At 39.8% G+C, this 21,229-nt stretch overlaps 1 protein-coding gene across 1 annotated transcript; it reads left to right on the forward strand.

Moving 5' to 3' along the window:
• The first annotated feature begins 3,385 nt into the window (after positions 1-3,385).
• ghrhrb (growth hormone releasing hormone receptor b) lies at positions 3,386-21,176 on the forward strand. The gene is made up of 13 exons (XM_029000470.1): positions 3,386-3,498; positions 4,034-4,142; positions 11,193-11,300; positions 15,066-15,166; positions 15,886-15,983; positions 16,170-16,302; positions 16,878-17,031; positions 18,119-18,179; positions 18,347-18,416; positions 18,664-18,755; positions 18,827-18,956; positions 19,824-19,865; positions 20,087-21,176. Exons 1-13 carry the CDS (start codon positions 3,448-3,450, stop codon positions 20,267-20,269), a joined length of 1,332 nt encoding a protein of 443 aa, XP_028856303.1. The 5' UTR covers positions 3,386-3,447; the 3' UTR covers positions 20,270-21,176.
• Positions 21,177-21,229: the final 53 nt, after the last annotated feature.

The following is a 21,229-nucleotide window of genomic DNA, read 5'->3' on the forward strand; positions in this document are numbered from 1 at the left end:
TTGTGTTGCCCTATGATCTTCATGTTAGAAGATTTGATCATGCTTCCTTCAAACATGACTCCATGTGGCTTGGGGAAAATCTGGGCCATTTCTCACATGACATCATATCAAGTCCACCATGGTTTATTTTGTATCCAATCATTTGACATGTGGTGGGCATGTTAGGTTTTATGCAGTTTATTACATAGAGTTACAAATATTCCCTGCTGCTCTGACTTAAGCAAGTAATGCTAATCAGTGAAGGCCAGACACAGCAAATCCTTTTCCTGGAATGTTTAATTTAATAAGATGGAGAAAAAGAGTTAGAGAAGGAGGAAGCTGGTACCTAAAGTGAAATGGATGGCAGTGAGAGAGGGAAATAGCAAAATCTTCAAAATTCTTATCCATATAAAATAAATAAGTACAGGATATCCTCAATTCTATTTTTTTTATTTATTAAATATCAACTTCATAAACTGAATAGTCTGATTATTTTCTGTATATTTACTATATGTACAAAACAGTAATTTATACTGATAAAGAGTGACAGATATGTGGTAGATTTAAATAATGCAAAGTAAATACTTGCCTTGGTGTTAATCAGTTATTTTAATCAGTTATAATTTTCATTAGTGATGAGATGCAGGATTTCAAGAACAACAACGTGTAACATCCTGAATGTCAAAAATGTCCAGATAACACCAATATATCAAATAGGGCATTCTTACATTATACTTTAACTCTCATTCTAAATCTCACATTTGGTTCCTTGTGTTGCACTTTTGACAAGTAAATCTCTCATATTTGCATTGCCTTATGCCTGAGCAAAATCCTTGAAAGTAACCAATCTTGGGAGGACACAAAATATGAAGCACATTATCTTTGCAAATAAACGTATTACCTCCCCAGACCCTCTTTTGACTAAATATGGTGTACAGGGCATGATGCCTTCTGTATATTTTGATGAGAAATACATCCACATTATCATAAATGAAAGCATGATCTAGTAAATGCTGCTTGTTATAGTTGGTATAGCTCCTTTTTTTTACTCCCCAATTCACCCAGAGCTAAACAAAGCTGCCAGCATTTTCTAAAAATCCAGCAATAAAGTCCTCATATTTTGATAATCTTTTAGTGCTCTTCAATCTGGACAATTAATATTGCACACTGCTCTCTGCTGTCCTACTGTCACATAAACACAAGCCTCTCTGATGGCCTCTGAAGCCTCCCCGAATGAATCGGCCTTTAAAGCTCTTCCGGGCGTCAGACTGACTGTCTTCTCTGTGGTAATATTCCACAGGTCCCATATCCCAGAAATCAAATTATATGAGAATCTTTCTGCAATAGTGTACATGCTTCATATACTGCTTTTAGTTTGTCAGAAAATACCAAGCTCCCTATGCATGTGTAAGGTCTTGCAGTAGGGAAGTGGTGATCTAGCAGGTAAGGAAGTGGACCCACAATCAAAAGGTTGCAGGTTCAAATTGATTAAGAGGTTCCCTTGATCAAGGTACCATCCATACACACTGGTCCCCGGGCGCCTGTCATGGCTGCCCACATCTCATTGAGGGTGATTGGTTAAATACACACCGTGTTACTGTGTGCTGTGCTGTAGTGTTTCACACGTGACAATTAATCACTTTCACATTTCACTTTTTGTAGTAAATAGTATTTAAACCAGAGTATTTTGACAGGTCACACCAGTGATGACACAGGTCCATCTGTTTTTCACACCAGAAAGTACAGTACAAACTGAATTAGCATACAGCATGTAGTCACTGCAGGGATAAATGATGTCAAAAACATCAGTATACAGAGACCCCTCTAAGCTCCTTCTTCTCGCCAGTCTTTACATTAACCTAATTAAAGATGTACACTGAAAGGAACAAAGACTCCAGCAAATAATGAGTGGCCCATAATACACTTTGCTGTGGCTCCTCTTTTCACCCATTAGCCCTCAGGGCATTACTGCCAATTTCACTATTAGAGACTGAGTCATTGAAGTGCCAGGTCAAATGTCAAACAGATCAATATTTCTTTTCTTCTTTGTGGTGCTGAAAGCAAGATTTTTAAGAAACCTACAGAACACATGCATGCTCATTCATAAAAGTACAATCATTCTCCTATGGGGAAAATAGTAACTAATGACATTCCATACGTTGCCATACATTCCTGGTAACCATGTCAAATGAAAAAAAAACTGTGTGGTTAGAGGAAATGGCCACATATATTGTAAAATCCAATCTAAATTAACCAAGAAAATTCAAATATACATTAAAGAATAGAGATATATAAACTACTGTTCAAATGTTTAGGATCATTTAGAACTGACTTTGCTTATCCTACAAAAACTTTAAATGGGAAAACATTTTTAAAGAAAAATAAATGATCATTGGAAACAATTATGGCAAGTCCATTTTTGCTTTTGCTGATTTCATTTTTTTTCAGGTTTTTCTAATAATTAATGTAGCTTTTAAAGTGGCAGACTTGGTTTAACAAACACAGAATTCCACTGGAACACAAAACTAATTTTCCAATTAACAGCCATTTCCAGTTTTTACCCATTTGATGTCATTTTTCTGAATTACCAGTGGATTGCAGTCTTTCCTGACAGATTCAGGATGAGATGGAGGATGCAGGTCAAAAAAACAAAGCTGACCAGGGTCTGATATGGGGGCTGATGGCCAGGTGAGCCAGGAGGTGGGGGCTGTGAATGGGCATGGGAGAACCTTCAGGTGTAGGTGGGATGAGTGTGAGGAACCCCACATGGGATGAACAGGAGAATGGGCAGGTAAGACTGGTGGACTTAAATTGGACCTTAAGTGACAGATGGTTTCTAGGACCCATGAGACGATGAAGATTGAAGGAATGGTGTTGGAGCTCCACCTTAGTGTCATCTTGGATGAGTCAGATGCCATTTTGGCTCTGTCACCACATGCCAACTCATAAGAAGTGTTGATACCCCTCAACGGTGGTCCAGATTTCATAAAGCCTTTGATACTTTCTGTTATAGTAATTTTGAACTGCTGCTTTGCAGTTTTCAGCCACTTCACGTCTGTGCCAACTCCTTCACTCGTGGCCCTACTTTCATCGTTTCTCTAGCCACATAGTGTCTGCACTATGCTGGTGAAATACTGCTACGTGTGATAATTGTCCTGGACGGCTGAGGAATTAAGAATATGCGAAATGTGCCACAGTTTTAGCCATTGAAAGAACGGCATAAAACTGAGGGAAAAAATGGAATTTACTTATATTAATATTACACTAATATTAACTAATATTACACTTTTAACAAGAGAGAAAAGTACAATTTTGTCTGAAGGCCATTGTTCCGAATTGTAAATACGGTAATAATCGAGTGAAGGGGCGCTCGCGCGGTGGAACGACAAAAGGGGGCGTGGCCAGCGTGGCGCGCGCGTCCCCGCCGCCGACCGGCGCGCGCTCCCGTCTCGCGGCGAAGGGACGAACATGCCGGCGATGCTGCTGCCTGCGCTCATCCTCCAAACTTTCTGGCCGACGGTGAGTTATATAATAACATTTACATACCGTGTACAGTGAGCCTTTCTTATCAACTGGTCGTTCAGCTTCGCTGAAAATAAAATGTTGTCGGAGATCATTTTTCAGGAACTGGGGACATTTGCCATAACGAAGCCTAAAACTAGCAAGCTTCAGATAAAAACCGTCCTGTAGTTGGACCACCAGACACCTGTAAGTGATGTGGTATAGATTCTTGGAGTAGATTTGTTATTTTGTTCCAGAACTGAAATGGCAAAGTACTGCAGACTTAAATTCTCGGAAAATCCACACTTAACTGTGGATCAGCCTGGCAAAGGAAACGAAGACTGTGCCCAGTTATTCGTTTAACCATTTATGCAACGGTAACTTTCACAGTTCGAGGTATGAAAGTTTAAGAAATATTATAATTGCACAGTGCATGAATATGTACATTTTTATGCTTGGAATGGAATGACCGTTTTAAGGTCAACATTAATGCATCTGTAACTCTGATTTGATGCACTGTTATTTTTTACTTTATTTTGGGCCACCGTGACAGGTTGAGCCCATTCATCCAGACTGCGTTCTGGTGGAAAAGCTCATGAAGGCTCAGGAGCTATGCACATACACACAGGAGGAAGAAGCCAAAGATACATCCAGTGGGACCTGTGAGTGGATTACATCAATTATTAATCGGTTCAATGAAATGACATGTTTAAAGATATTTGTTTTCTTTTAATGGTCTAATATGTATTTTACCAACTGATGGATGGGGAAGGGAAATTGCAGAGAATCCCACTATATGAAATCTACGATCTATGAAACAAGTATATAAGGATGAAAAAAATGCCACATTCATTAAAATTAACAAAAAAAAAAACGAAACCTTCAGTGATTGTTATTAAATATTGTTATGAAATTATTATCTTCTGGAGAGCATCTGTCAGGTAAGAAATGAGACAGGTTTGCAGAGTGCTTTGTAGGCAGTGGGTCTGCATTTTGTAAAGGTGTGTGTTTTTCTCCTGTTTGTTCTCTTCTATGTTTACCCTCTCAGATAATTTACTTTGTCACAGCTTTACTGGCTTTGGCTTCACACCTTCCATTCATGCACATGGACACTGGAGCTTCATTTTGTTCAGACCTGGCACAAATATTAATTCGCACTCAGTCAAGCACTGATTTGAGTTTTGTAGCCAAAGGTCAAGATCATTTTCTACATTGTTTTTGCTGTATAGTATAGATGTTTTTCGGGATTGTTCCACTTTTACAATCGTTTCAGTTTGATACAGACTGGACAGTTGGTCCACAAACCAGACCAGCGTGATGTTGGGTGTTCGATACTTTGGAAAGTTTTGACACACCAACACTGCAGTAGAGACTAAGATGGACCATTCTGAAGAACCAAATGCAAGAAACATTTGTTGTATATGGATAAAGTGAAGTATGTTTGATAAATCATTTTTTTCCCTCTTTTTACTTTCATGGCTGCTTCACTATTGTAATTATCAAAGCTGCTTGATGATCATTTACATGAGTGAATGATAAGTGTTAACCTCCAGGACTCTTGGAAACTGTCCCCATTATCTTAAGTATGGTGGCGGTGGAGAGACGACAAGAGTGTGAAATTCTACCATCACAGCAAACGCTCCTGATTTAGAGAGCAAATCTTTTTTTTTTACTTTATTACATAACCTCACATGTGTTATTTCATAGTTATGTCTCTTTAAGTGTTGTTCTATACAGTAAAAATATCCAAACTTTTAACAGGTAGTGTATTTATATTTAAAAAACTGCACTGAGCTATATTTAACATACCAAATAATTAACCTGAAAATATGAATACAGATATTTGTGTATATAGTTGTCACATTTTGGCTACTCCCATTCTGCATGCCTTTACGAAAGTTTTATGCCACATGGGACTGGCACCAAGAAACGCACGGTCACATGCATCCCAGTGGCTGAGCTACAATTGTGTATCATACAAAAATAGTTAAATGAATATCTGAATCCAAGAAGAAATTATTAAAGTGTCAAAACCAGCTCAAATTTGCTGAAAGCAGTGGTGTGTGGGGATGCTTTTTTATTTGGCTTATTTTAATTGCCCAACAGGCTTGGTGTGAGTCGTAAAGAAATAATTAATAGCAAAATCCGATTGGGTGGATCAAATTTCTCCCTCACAAGCATCACAGGAGGACTCATGCTGGTACAAATGGTCTCTTCTCCCATGTGTCCAGACATTTGTCTCTGTCCTTAATGTGCCCTCTAAAATGCCTTGTTTTTTTAGTAGGTCTGTCTGGCCTCTTGTCTATACGCCACTCTTTTCAGCTGCTGCTGCTGAACATAAAAAGGTTATTAATATATGTATACGGGATCAGTAACATTCAGTAAACTCATTAAAATGATGTTTATTAATGTCTGGGTGACACGAAGAACACAGGAGATGACATAGTGCACACGTAAAGACATTTATTATGAGATTCAAAATGTAATCACACAGGGCAAATTGTAACCTGAATTCAAGGGGATCTTCACTATTAATGAGCAAGGAAGGGTAGCACTGTCGGGTGGTACTGTCCTTGGTAGAGATAGGTGGATGGGACCACGGTGAGTAGACGGGCAGAGTGGAGCAGATTCTTTGATTCGGCCATCAAGGTTGCTGGTTCCTGCGATGAGTTTAGGACAAGTTCCACTAACCTGTCTGTGGTCCTGCAGTGGCTAGAAATGGCGGTAGGTGTAAAGAGTGCTTTGACCATTCTGCTTTGCCATTCAGAGAGCAGCAGCTCGGACAGTTGGATCTGGAATTTGTCCCCTTATCTCATCATAAGGGGAAAGGTGAATGGTAAATTATGTTGATGACGTAATTTCTCAAATGCCCCCTCAACATCTATGTGCTCTGCCCCTCATCCTGTCTCTCTCCTCCTCATTTGCATTAAAAGCTACAGACACCAAAACGGGGCGTCCTGGGGAAATCTCATGACATGGCTGAATTTCGGAAAGAGACTTCAGATACAGTATTAGGGGGACATGTCAAAGGACCTTTAAATATTGCAGACAATGAAAAAATGCGATTTTGTAGAGAAGACACACAGACATCGAGAATCGCTGATGTCTTCCTAAGTCGCTTTGGATAAAAGCGTCTGCTAAGTAAAGTAAAGTAAAGTAAAGACATACCATATGTTGCTAATTTTGACAGATATTCTGTCACAGTGTCTGACACGGCAAAAGTTTTATGTCTGATGCCATTCCTGACTAAACCCTCCCCATTTACCTGGGCTTGGGACTGGCACCATGAAATACAGACATACATACATGTGCAGACATACTTGGCTTGTTAATACGCAGTCATCTTTCATGCCTTTACAGCCAATCACTGCATTATGGAATACATTGGCCTCAAACTCGCAATCATTTAATAAAGATTTATTATCTATATGTGAAGCGCTGATAACACACAAGCTACATATCCTGTAATGCAGTGTTTCAGTTGCCTTGCTGAACATGTGATGCACAAAGTAAACAATGATGAATGGTTTAAGTGCGGATTTGCATGGTGGAGTTGCAGTTATGGTCTAAGCCATTAGACTTACAGAAATGAATGGGAGAAAGACCATAGTTTTTAGGTAGAGGTGCTCAGGTTAAAGGTAGAGGTTATTGAAGCAGATTTTCTAAGCAACGTCTGAATGGAAATTGTGTGTGTATGATCATTTTTCTGAAAATACAATCATTTTAAGAGCAGACTGGTCCAAGCTCATTTATTATTCCTTTATTATATCATTTTGTATTACATAAAAGCAGAAATGTTTTGTACATGTAATGTCCCCATCTCATTTGGTTACTGACATTTACATTTACGGAATTTATCATTTACATTTACGGCATTTATCAGACGCCCTTATCCAGAGCAAGTTACAATCAGTAGTTACAGGGACAGTCCCCCCGTGGAGCAACTTAGGGTTAAGTGTCTTGGTCAGGGACACAATGGTAGTAAGTGGGATTTGAACCTGGGTCTTCTGGTTCATAGGCGAGTGTGTTACCCACTAGGCTACTACCACCACATTTACCCAGGCGTAGTGGAACTGAGGTGCTGTAAGCATAATAAATAGAGAGCATGATGTAAACCCAAGCAGCAACATGAGATTCTTCTCACACCTCACTCTGCATGCTTCACCAGAGTTTCCTCCTTTACATACCGACCCAAACCAATTACAACCTGAAGCCACAAACAGCAGAAAATCACCTGGTTCAGATGTCCATGGTGTCAGGTGAATGCGGACTGAACACAGACCGCTTTTTTTGCTCATTGGAGAAAATAAAAATTATCTTTCAGACCAAATGTGGCAGTGCTGCATGTGCATGTACATGTCTTGCTCTAGATCTCTGGACACTCAGAGACTGTTAAGATCAGCTTTTCCTCCACGCATGCTTCATGTGTGTGTTTCAAAATGGCAGAAAGAACACTAGCCTGCGTTAATTGTATTGGCTGTGCAAAAATATGTCATGGAGCATGACATATTCATCAAATATGACAAGTTCAGGTGCGAGAACAAGGCCACTGAGTGGGGCGCCGTGCAGCATGAAACTCGGAGCGACGCTGTACTCAGATCATGCAGACAGTCACTAACGGCACATATTTTTAACAAGAACTTTAATACCGCCACCAGAAAACCACAAATCAACATCATTTTGATATAATCGATTATGTTCTACATTTAATCGATGCAGAATCGTCCACACCTGCATGGTGATGCATCAATTATATGATTAATTTCAACAGTGTTTGGTAAAAGTGTTTCGCATATTGTAAATTAGTTTTACTGATTAAGTTTGTGATATTAAAAATTTGTGTTTAAATATTAGCAAGTTGGGGTGTACCTTTAGGGGGGAGGTTACGTCCTGACGTCCCTGCCCCACCTGATGGTGCCTTGGCTTTGTCCTGCCCTAATTGCCGTCACATGTACTACGAGTGATTAGAAGTAATATTTAAACCTCTGTGTTCCTCCCTCTTGTTGAAAAGAGGAACCTGGTTTCAGGATCCAGTCTGGCAGTCACTACTCTGAATCCGGATTTCGGATCGAATTTTCATGTTCATACTGTGCTATTATGTTTCCTGATCGTGTTCACCTGTGTCTGCCTGTATAAATCTGCCCTGTTCGTGTCTTTTTGCCATTGGGTCATTGTTACTTGATGTTTCCCCAGTCCTGTTCACCATCTATTAAACCCCTGTTTCATGACGTCGTGCATATGTGTCCTTCTTCCTCGCCATGTTAAACCAGTGTAACCCCTGGGCAACATTTTTAGGGCTTGTTGTTTCTGTTTCTGTTTGGCCTCTAATAAACCTCACTATGCAACTGGGTTCTCTCACTAACGTGGCACCCATTGATGCAAATTATTTGAAATCTGTATTCAAGTGATATGTTGTAAAGTAACATATTATCTGTAGATTACTGTTTCTGTACTGATTAAAATATCAATATAATTTATTATTATTTGTACTCAAGCAATAAGAAAATTATATATAGAGTTTTTTTTCATCATGCCTAAGAACACCCCTTCACTGTGATAAAATCACATAACTCATGGTCTCTCGTGGCTTATTGCTTTAATCTAACATTCACTATGTTCATGTTCTCCAGTCAAGAAATTATCATTAAGGAAAGGGAGGGAGACATTGCTATTTATAGAGGCCTAGTGGAAATGAACGTTTGATTAGATTCCCTTCAGACTGAGATGGTGAGTTCATTGGCAGTGATTGCCATGCTTTGGTTTTCTTCATTTTGGCTTTCTACACTTTAACCACCTTGTTACCCTGAGGGCCACTTCAGTGTGACAGATTGCATTTGTCCTGTCTGACAATGCTGTTCGACGAAAGCAGACTTTTTTGATGACAATGAATAAACTGGTATCAGTTTAATAATGAATAAGCAAGGCAGTTTTCGAGTCGCAATCAGCTGGTGAGATCCACATACGCACTGAAGCATGTAACTGGAGAGCAGGAGAGTTAAAGTGTCTGGTCATGGTCACTATGCTGTCCTACAGAGATAGGGCTGGAACTGATGGTCAAGAATGTTCTGCAGCTTGTTCTGTCTAGAATGGACCCTTCTGGAAAGGGAGACAAGATAAAAAAGTATGAAGGTGGAGATGGAAATGGGAAGGAATGAGAAAGATAAGAAGTCACTAAACATTTTAATCTGTATATTTTACTTCTTTATACAGTTATCTACTTTCTGTACAATCACAGCAACGTTGTAGCTTATAAAAAATATTATTCAAATTGTTGTTTATTATAAACTCTATGTGACAAACCTGTTAAATTCCACCGCATGTTAATATAAGAGGACAGAAAGCATCCTTCCACAAGCGACAGCTGTGTAAACAAAACTGTGTAATGGTGCTGTCCAACGGTTATAGTTGGGGAAGATAAATGTGAGTAATAACCATGGGAGGCCATGTTCAGAAAATCACAGGAAGGAGGGAGACATTGAGCTCAAAAATTAGAGAAATAAATAATACGCAAGTAGAAATAGTTGTGCGTTTCATTCCGGGCTCAAACCCATGGTGCACTTTTGAGATTTTAGGGGGTTTCTGTTTGTGCTCTTCTTTGTACATATTGTTTATTATTGTTACTCTACATGATGTCTGTGCATTTATAGTTCCAAAAGTTTTGTTTCTCGATATTGTTATTATTTGTAGTAGTAGTATTAAGAACTGCATTGATTATTTGTTGACCTTTTGCTTATTTTGATACATATCTGAATTTTTTATTTATGCAATCTGGGGTATTAGATTTAGGATATGATGCTGCACTGGCTTGTGTGGGGGAAAATCGCTGTAGCACTGTAACACAAATGGAGGTGCATCATTTTATCATTTTTGTTCGCATTTGAGTTATGTGTCGGCTGGTTTTGAGTTATGTGGGAGCCAGTAGGAGCTGAGCTCCCAGATGCAGGGGTCGAGCTTTCACAAAAGCTCCCATGGGGCAGGGTAGTATATTCTGCAGACTCTGCATGTTGAGAGCACAGAATACATGCCAATTTGGAGGAAATGTGCTGGTGTGGTTTTGCACGCATTTGTGTGTGGGATTTGTTAAATCATATAAAGAACAATCACAGAAGACACGCCTTTATTTATTTACTTATTTATGGATGCTGGGCTTGGCCGTTGAGGGGGAACCTGGGTACAGGTCTTGTCCCTTGATGGCCAGGCAGAGACCACGCGTCACTCAGGCTGCTCTCCTCAGTAGATTCATTGGAAAAAGCGGGGGTCCATGAACCCATCTGATTATTAGTAGGTATAGAGTGGCAAGCAGACATTCTTATCGTCCATCTCATCCTTGCACAACACACCCGGTTTGCTGACGCACGCCACTGCGTCACCGTCGAGAATGCATCCCCTCACCGGTCTATCTCCCTCTTCTTGTTGTCATTTGATGTTTGATGATGGTTGTCAGGTGTCAGGTGCTGTCTCTCCTTTGTTCTTCATGGTATTAAAGGCCATTTCCTCAGTTTCTGCCAGTCTTGAGTTCTGTGTAGGTTGTTGTAGTTTCTCCACAGTAATTCCACAGGATTCGAATGGAGTAGGCAATCATGCAAGTTAATGAATTCATCAGTTGCATGTTGGTTAACTGATGCACCATTCATATTTTTTGGAAAGGTATATTAAATAATTCTGGCACGCACAGGATTCTGAGTCCAACTTTCTTTCTGCCTTTGTCTCAGGGTGCCAGACAGAGTGGGACAATATACGGTGCTGGAACCGGGCTGAGGCTGGACAGGTGGTCAATGTCTCTTGTGTTGAGGTGTCCCAGCTATTTGCTGATAATCAAGGTAAAATAAACACAGACACATCCGTGTAAACTTTAAACTGCTGTGTGCCGAATAAGGGCCCAATGTTTCGGTCTAAAATCTTATGTAATGTTGCGAGGGAATATGTTCATGACAGCACTACACATTGGGTGTTTGGGCACATATAAAGCACACACAAATATACACACCACAAGCATGCCACAAATCGACCATATTTGTTTGCCTCTACAGAGCAAGGTGAAGGGCACAGTGATAGTAAACAGCAGACAATTTCATATCAAGAATTATCTGTGAAATTGTGCAAATAAGCAAGTCTAAATCAACAAATTCATTTATTCATTAAATTCATTGGCATCCTGGATTTGTTTCCTAGTTTTAACATTGCTATTGTGTCATTCTTCTTCTGTTCCCTTCAGCTTCTCCCGCCTGGGGTTGCAACAGCAGTCTGGTTGTCTGCGCAATTGATTTTCAAAAAGTTTTATGCCAGATGCCCTTTCGGACGCGACCCTCCCCATTCACTTGGGCTTGGGATCAACAACAAGAAATACGCTGACAGTAACTGGGTTAATAAAAGTCAACTTGATTAAAAAATGGTCACAATTCAAGAAACGTTTAATCAAAGAGAAAATTGTTACAATCAGGAAATCTTAAGCTGCATCGATCAGCAATTTTAGCCTGCACCATAATGCAAGGGAGGGCTCCAAGAGTGACCCGGAAAGGCCTACGATTTACAGGTCTGCACAAACATGGGGACAATAGTAATTTCCATGCTTTTTTCCACGTCAATGGTTGAAAATGTAAAATATTCCCACAGCATCAACGGTCCGTTGTGTGTAGATGTCCTAGAGCACGTAACTTCCCCCAACAGTTTACAGAGAATGACTTTGTGCCCCCCTGTCCCTTGATGAATGATGTACTTATGTATGTGGTCAGTCTCTCAAAACATGTTTAAATAGAAGATATGGACTTTTCCACTAGTCCTATTTAGTGAAGATGTGGTGTGTCCATGGATCATCCTACAGATTCTCAACTGTTCAGAGGCCAGTGTGGAATTATGCAGAAAGAGGATAATGCTGTCAGGGAATACAGTTTCCATGAGGTCTGCTTGGTGTGTAGGAATATTTAGGTAGGTGGTACGTGTTAAAGCAATGTCCACATTAATGCGATTAATACCTTCTTCCCATAGTGCATCCTGTGCCATGTCTCATCCTGAGGTAAATGACACACATGCACATGGGCATCCTCTGTGGTCCAGCTCTGGTGCTCATTTCTGTGTTTCCCCAAAAACAGTTTGATATTAACAGAGCGGTTATAGAGTGGGAAAAAAGATGGAGCAGAGAGCAGAGGGGACAGAGAGAGATTAGAACATGGAAGAATGAGAAAGAGACTACATGTCACAGCGCCAACATGAAACCATTTACACCTGGACTCCATCATTATCACGCTCTATAAGGGGACAGTCACTTAATGCACATCCTTGTGTTTAGACATGCTGCCACTTTGGTCATCTGGTCGTTATTATAGGATACCAAGCCTTGTCTCCAGGATCTCGCAGGGTCTTGGACACTCCACCTCCCTCTGCTCTTCCTTTTGCAGAGGAAGGATGGATGTCAGTTGTAGGTTGGGATAGTTTTGTAGCCGACTTGTCTATTTTTTCAATATGTTAATTAGTCGCTGACCTTTGGTGGAGGTGTATCACTTTTAAGAATGAATGCTAGCATTAATGAGAAAACAAAAATGGAAGGTAGTATAGGACACTGAGGTAATTTGGTAAGGTAGATTAATCTAAAAAAAAAAAATTCAGCCCTAGTTTTTTTGGTGGGCAAATTTTTACAATAGGTGTAAATGGGTGTCGGGCCATGAAGCTCCATGATGATCTGACTGACCATGACTGACCACCATGGTCTGCATCATATGACCAATTCCTGCAATTGTTCAAATCAGTAATCCTGCCATTCTACCAAGGGAAGAGATTCCCTCAGTCACCATTCATTTTGGAGGTGGACACGTCAAACCACGAAAAATAAGCTGTGCTCTCCCAGCAGCAGAGCGACTCCATGAGACTCTTTCCCGTACAATGCAAAGCAGAACCGTGACATTGGGAATGATAACAGAGATATTTAGCCCTCAACTGGCCATAAACATGACATCTGCAAACACTGGTAAGGTGTTCTGCAGGCACTGCTGCTATAAGCTGCACCATAAAAAGTCTTTAGTCACTATGAGGTTGTGTGGGATGAGCTGAAGGAGTGGTAGTATGAACATTCATGAGCTTTTCAGGGCTACGCTGACAGCCTTCTTCTACCGCCTTCATGGAAGACCAAAATAAATCCCAAGCTTCATTTTCCAGACAGAAACCCTGCCAGTAAAATAACGAAATAATGGAAAAATCAAAGAGGTTGCGTGGTCAAGATCAGCAGTTGGCCGTTCAGTAAACCACCGGCAGCGAGGAGGCTGGAGATCTCAAAAGGGCTCGGCTTTGTGGTGCCAGAGAGGCAAATCGGATGCCCTGCTGCCCTTCTTGCCTGTTGCTTAAGGGAGAGCAAAATATGACAAACACACCTCGCTCCTTCACTGCACATTGTTATAAAACTCCCCCGATGGCAGATTAGCAGGCCACCCACTCTTCTGTCCTCTGCACTCCTACAACGCTGCCTGAGAAATCCACATCTGAACTCTGGAAACCCACACACTTGTCCATGAGGCTTTCTGAAACTTTTCCACTTCATTTCTTACGATGGAGTTGGTATTTCTGTGTGCCCTAGAGAGCAGTATGAGTTCCGTGTTAGATTTCAAATGAACAATTCTTCATTACTTCCATTCAGACATGCTGCATTTAACTGTTCATCAACCAGAAAGGAGAAAAATGTGCATTTAATTTAATAGTTAATTTAATAGTTAAACTTTATATCTACTAATACAGTTTTGTTTACATAGCACATTCTCAATCTGTGAAAACGAATCAATGTTAATTAGGATTGGTACCAACCTCTTTATCATGATGCCAAGAGTCAGCTTCAGAGAGTATCTTTTCATGACACAAGCTCTACATATTTTACTCCTACCCAAGAGAGAGTTCATTTGCAGTGAGTCCTCTAGTGGATGGCACTGTTAAGACCTGCCTCTTCTTGATATATTCATTATCAGTGGCCTGGCTCTCTTTGAAAGTCTTTATTAGTCACAATTTCGTATTCTAGTATTTGGCACTAACTGGATTATGTGAATGGAATGAACTGCTGCATGTTCCCAGCCAGCTGTTACAGTCGGATTCTGCTTTAGCAGAAACATTGCAGAACAGATACTTTACCAGTGGTGTTGGATGGAGGTATGCATGCTGATGTCTTCTTTTATGGGACGGTTACTGAAAAAAGTCTTTAAAATATTTTAGCAAAGACAGATTGACAACATTTGGAAAAAAATAATCTAGATACAAACTACATGCAGTTCACTATTCACCCCAGCTAGCAAGTATAGTTTCTTACAAGAGTTCTTCTGAGTTGCTTTAGATGCCTTATTTTTTTGGCCATGTTACTGGGTGCACCACACTGGTAGATACTCTTTACATGTGTACACTAACAAGACACAGACTACCCCTTTCGTCAAAAGGACTGCTGAGAAAATATTAAGAAAATGCCAGGTCATTCTCTGAATAGAAGTTAAACAGAAGGGTTTAAGCCTCAGCACATGCCATAGAAACCTGCTTAATGTTTGAAAGTGTCATGAAAGGGGAAGGAAGTAAAAATCATGTAGCTTTACTAAAGGCTTGTAGTTGATTGTATGTTTCAGCTTATATCTTCAGGAACTGCACTGAAGATGGCTGGACAGATCCATACCCATCCTATATCAAAGCGTGTACATTTGCTGAGGAAAATGTGTCGGAAACAGGGGTGAGCCCTATTTATTTGAAATAACTTTCAGCTTTATAGTCTTGCTCTGTTTATGCATTTGCACTCCAAATCATTTGTCACACAAAGAGCTTTGATTGATTTGTACTTGGTACTCCATCACCACCCAGTGGAATTTTCTAATCTTGCTGCTTTAGAGTATTTTAACAGCAGGACCTCATAATAAAATTAAACATTTATACCAGGTGAGAGTCACTTTTTCAGGGTCTCAAGACTACAGGGATAGTAGTGACAGGGTCAGTCCCCCTGGAGACACTCAGAGTTAAGTGTCTTCCTCAGGGACACAATGGTAGTAGGTGGGGATTGAACCTGGAACTTCTGGTTCATAGGGGAGTGTATTAACCAACTGGCTACTAGCACCCTAATTTACAACAACAACAATTTACAACATGAACCATGTTTGGACTGTTTACCATCAAAAACTAGAACATTTTGTAAAGTATCCTACACTTTTTAACAGCACTGCAAATATAAGGCAATCATGTTAAAAGGCAATCAAATGGTTTGTAGTTGAAGTTTTCTCCAGATTTTATTCTACAAGCACTATAAAGCAATAAATCTTACAGACGGTGAAAAAACGATGTTAACATTACTGAAATTCAATATGAACACCTACAGGTTTCACACAACTTATATGAAAAGTCCACTTTCCAATAACCTACAATAAGAATTGGTTGATTTATTTATTTTTCATTTTATAGATAAAGTACTACTGGGTTTTCCACAAGGTGTACACAGCTGGTTATGCTGCCTCACTCATCTCCCTTATTTCAGCCGTATTCATCTTCACTGTCTTCAGGTAATGTCTCAGGGCAATGTGAATTTTGTCAAAAATATTTTATTTGTACCAAACACTGCCATCATTTAACCAAACATTTTGCAGAAGAGATTTATTCTGATCATTTATTTTGCTGGAGTAACAAGACAAAACTGTTTTGGTCTATGCTTTTAACTGGAAAAAAATTTAAAACTGTTGCTGAAACAGGAAGTTCCACTGCACAAGGAACTACATCCATATCAACCTGTTTGTCTCCTTCGTCTTGAGAGCCAGTGCTGTCTTCATCAAAGACGCTGTTCTTTTTGCCGATGAAAGCTTTGACCACTGCTCTCTGTCCACGGTGAGTTGTCACACGACTACAGTCACCGTTACGATGGTTGCGGTTTAATTGATCATGAGAATGATGTGTTGGATTCCACTAAATTTTGGCACTCAATTAGAAATTAGATGCTGCATGTACTCTGCATGCTGCTACTGGGCCAGTCATCACTATCCAGTGTATTTTATTGCAGAAGGCCTGCTCTTTGCCCTCCAGCTCACTGTGCGCTTGCTCTAATGCTCGGTTTTAGACTGTTTGCAGTCGTGGGCAAATGTTTTTTGAGAATGAGACAACTACCGGGTTTCACAAAGTTTGCTGGTTCAGTGATTTAAGATGTTTACTGAAGTATAATTACAAGCATTTTATAAATTTCTATTGATAATTAGATCAAGTTTATGCAAAGAGTCAATATTTGCAGTGTTGGCCCTTTAGCCTGTAAACTGATTTACAGTTTAGACAGACAGACATGTTTTGTTGACTGTGTGATCCATGCATGTTAGCAATTGAAAAAACTTAATGTACTTCTAAGTAGACAACAATCCACCACATGCTTTCACTCATATATTTGGTAACGTGTGTGTGTCTCTCCACCTCAGATTTCATGCAAGGCAGCTGTTGCCTTCTTCCAGTTCAGCATCTTGGCCAACTACTTTTGGCTTCTGGTGGAGGGGATGTACCTACAGACACTTCTTGCGCTCACCTTCGTCTCCCAGAGAAAATATTTCTGGTGGTACATCCTCATTGGTTGGGGTCAGTATATTATTGTTATTGCTATAATGAAAATATCCTGAGTAGCAGGATATTGGACAAAACTGATTGATATACATTTGTGGACAAACAGAAGAGTTACAATATAGATGTATCTTCTGTAAGAATGTTTAAGCACTGAACATTTAACAGTTATTCATTTTCCTATTTTGAGAGGCTCCTACATTTTATGAAATTTCTTCAAGGCTTAAGCTTGAGATCACATCTCTCAACCATTGCATTGCGGTTGGCGGGTCACTACCCTTCCATCGTAGAAACACTGCCTGTCTGGCCAGACGTGAGGAGAAGAAAAGGGCATGACATTGAATAGATGAGCTGCTCCTTCTCCAACAGCATCAAAATGAGCTATCAAAGGGTCTGGCTGTATATCTTGTTTAAAAGCTAAAGACAATATGAACAACATCTCTCCAATTTCAAATCGCATGACCAGTACATACAGTATGGATAAGAGATGTATCTGTACCACATTCAGGGCATAATCTGAATAAATAGGACAATTTAACTTTGTACTTAAAGATTAGATGCATCATATTAAACTAGAATAAACAATGAAGAGCACAGAAGGGCATTAATAGATTCAAAGATTAATTTCTACGTTTTCTCACTTCATGAAAGGTTCAGGTCCTGCTCCCATGCTGCTTTTATTTTTTTGTAAAGAGGGGTATAGTCTGGCCAGTAAGTTTAACCTATCTTGTTTGGGGAATGTGGAATACTCTGCTATTTAGAAATTTTATTTAGCACTAAAGTGGTTGTGTCTGTCCAAAAAAATGTAATTATAAAAAACATTAAAATCCAATATTGCAATTATATTCACCAGCCTTGTGTGTGTGTTGTTTTGAAAGGCATGCCCACTGTGTGGGTTGGTAACTCTAAATATGCCATAGGTGTGACTGTGTCCATGAATGGTATGTGGGTACCCCACATGCCCTTCACCCAATGACCAACCACTCATGACCACAACTGTATCAAACCATATTCCTGATGGAAATATTGAGTTTTTGCATATACAAATGTTCTTGCTATCTCTTTACTCACTTTTCTGTGCACTGTCCTGTCCTGTATGTTGTAGGTTTGCCCACCGCTGTAGTGATAGTCTGGGTCATAGCCTGGAATTTCTACAGCAACAAAGGGTGAGGGTGAGAATGTGAATATCCAAAGCATCTAGATGTAGGCATCTTACGTTGGGACTTTTTCTGTCTTTCTACTTTCCATTATAATGATGGTTACTGGGGTGATGATGGAATAGTACAGTAATAATTTAGATGAAGATTCAGTTACAATATGCATTTGTGTCCAGGTGTTGGGATGATACTGAAGTTGTGTTCATTTGGTGGATAATTAAAGGGCCCATAACTGCATCCTTATTGGTAAGTGAGAGATGAGAATTCTTGACCTTATTTGGTGTTATGATCATAGAACTGAAAATATGTATTCAGTTGGGATGAGATATTGTGACATCAAAGGCTGACACCATTTCCATGTTCCACGCACCGTTCAGTGAGCTGTGAGTTTGGGCACAGTACTCTCTCTAGGATGGAAATTACTAATATAAAATTAACAATAAGTGTGTGTGTATGTATATACTATACTGATGATAAATCTCTGTGTGGTTAGGTGAATTTCGTCATCTTCATAAATGTGATACGTGTTCTGGTCCAGAAGCTCAAGTCTCCTGGGGTTGGCGGAAATGACACAAGTCATTTCATGTAAGTTTTTTAAAAAGAGATAATGAAATTACTCTTTTACACAGTCATAAAGATCAACAAATGTTTTTCAGGAGGTTGGCCAAGTCCACCCTATTCCTCATCCCTCTGTTTGGGATGCATTATATGGTGTTTGCTTTTTTGCCCGAGAAGACTGCAGAGCAGGCCCGTCTCTACCTAGAGCTTGGGCTGGGATCCTTTCAGGTGAACTAGAACCCCCGACAACACACACACAATAGTAAAAATATACTCCATGGAGACTAATTTGGAGGCTAATTAGAAATTCTAACTACCTAATCATAACCAGCTTTATCAATCATCATTAACGAGAGTGAAAGAAAAGCATCCAACATTGGAACTATTTCAGGACTGTTGAAAAACCACGCCCATTGTTGCAAGAAGCCAACAGCAACATTGTTTTTGACTTTGAAATGACTATGACATATTTTCTTTTCTTTTTTTATTTTACCTGATTATTATTTTTGTCATGCGATTTTGAGTATTCAGTTTTGTCATTTTAGCCCTAAACCCTAAATTGCTTCCTGTAACTACTGACTGTAAGTCACTATGGATAAGGGTGTCTGATAAATGCCGTAAATGTAATTCCCTTTTGAGTTTTATTCACAGTTATAGTTTAATTCAGTTACAATTCAGCTACCTGGGGACAACTAAACACAGTATTATGCCTCCAATGGGTGTGATTAAAGCATGCCTCCTATGAAGTGAAAGTGAAGTGTGAAACACTGCAGCACAGCACACGGTGACACAATGTAATGTGTCCTCTGCTTTTAATCATCACTTTGAGTGAGCAGTGGGCAGCCATGACTGGCGCCCGGGGAGCAGTGTGTGGGGACGGTGCTTTGCTCAGTGGCACCTTGGCGGTTTGGGGACGGTGCTTTGCTCAGTGGCACCTTGGCACCTTGGCACCTTCTGATTATAGGGCTGCTTCCTTAACCACTAGGCCACTACCGTGTGCTGTGCTTTACAATGACATTCACTTCACTTTCACCCAGTAAAGCCAGTAATAGATGTTACATTACATTTTTGAAGTGCTCTGTTTTCGTGTGTCAGGGCTTTGTGGTGGCTTTGCTGTACTGCTTCCTCAATGGGGAGGTAAGTCATGATGAAGTGTGGGGAAAACAATCTGTATATTGGTATTGTACTTATGGTTAATTGATGTCATTTGTACAAGTGCATGCTCTGAAATTTTATTGCTTTTGCAAATTCCTTTATGGCTTTATGATTTTTAGCATTGTATGTATTTGTAGTGTTTGCGAGTGTGTGTGTGTGTGTGTGTGTGTGTATGAACACTGATTCATACCTGTTGTGCTCAGGTGCTGGCAGAAGTTAAAAAGAGGCTGTGGAAGTGGCAGACACAGAGCTACCTGACATACAGCCGGCGCCGGCGAACTCTTTTCAATGAGGGCAGCACCATCACACAAATCTCTGTTCTGGAGAAGTCCAGTCCAAAGCTGCAACCATTACCAGAGGGCCAGAAAGGCATGACAACTGTCTGAAATCCAAACCAAATTCTTTCTTGCTCACTCGCTTGATGTCTGTCTGACTCCAGCTCATTGGTACTTCATAGCCATTCATTTGTATAATTATATTGGCAAAGACATTTCTCAGACAGGACATATTAAAAAATCGGATCTAAACAACAGCTAAGACAGCCCAGATGTGCCCAGGCCTCCAAATGAATGGTTTGATTGTTTTTTTCATAAAATTATTCTGTTAAAAGGAAAAAGGTGGTTGTAGCATAGTGAGTAAGAAGCAGAAGATTTAACCCTAAATTGTGCCAGGGGGACTACTGGACTACTGTAACTACTGAATGTAAGTCGCTCTTGATAAGGGCGTCTGATAAATGCCGTAAAATGTGAAACGTAAAAGGATGAGATTACTACGCAGCGGGCAGAGCAGGTAGGACCTGGAAAACTGGAAAATTGGAGAAACAAAATGGAATATGAACATGATGAGTTCTTTGATAAATCCATAAACAATTACGAAATTTAATTTCAGTTACTATTGAATCTCTATATGGGGTTATATTTTGGTACACCCAGGAGGTAAGCTTGTCAGAGATTTAATTTACCAAAATGCTAAATGAAAAAAGATTAAGAAATGTTTTCACACTGCAGTTGTCAGCTTGCCCCATAGTGTCAAGTTGCCCCATAGTGTGCAGGTCTTCTCTCAGGTTTTGCTTTCTGTATGAATATAGGAGTCTGAACAGAATCTGTTGCGGCAGAATTGTGCTATTTGTATGAATCTTTTATTTTTGCTGAACGTTAGAGGGTTTCTGGTGTATTTTCTACACTGTAGACATAGATTACTAAAATAACCTGTTTAGGTGATAGAACAACTATTAGTCCTAAAGCTTTGCTGAGCATTTTGGTGAAAATAAAGATTTGGCTAATATCATGAAAAGTGTGCAAATATACTTAAATTTTTGGTGTGATTGTGTACACTTGTCTATGTGT

Source organism: Denticeps clupeoides, chromosome 13, assembly GCF_900700375.1.
Source record: "Denticeps clupeoides chromosome 13, fDenClu1.1, whole genome shotgun sequence".
Classification (NCBI taxonomy): domain Eukaryota; kingdom Metazoa; phylum Chordata; class Actinopteri; order Clupeiformes; family Denticipitidae; genus Denticeps; species Denticeps clupeoides.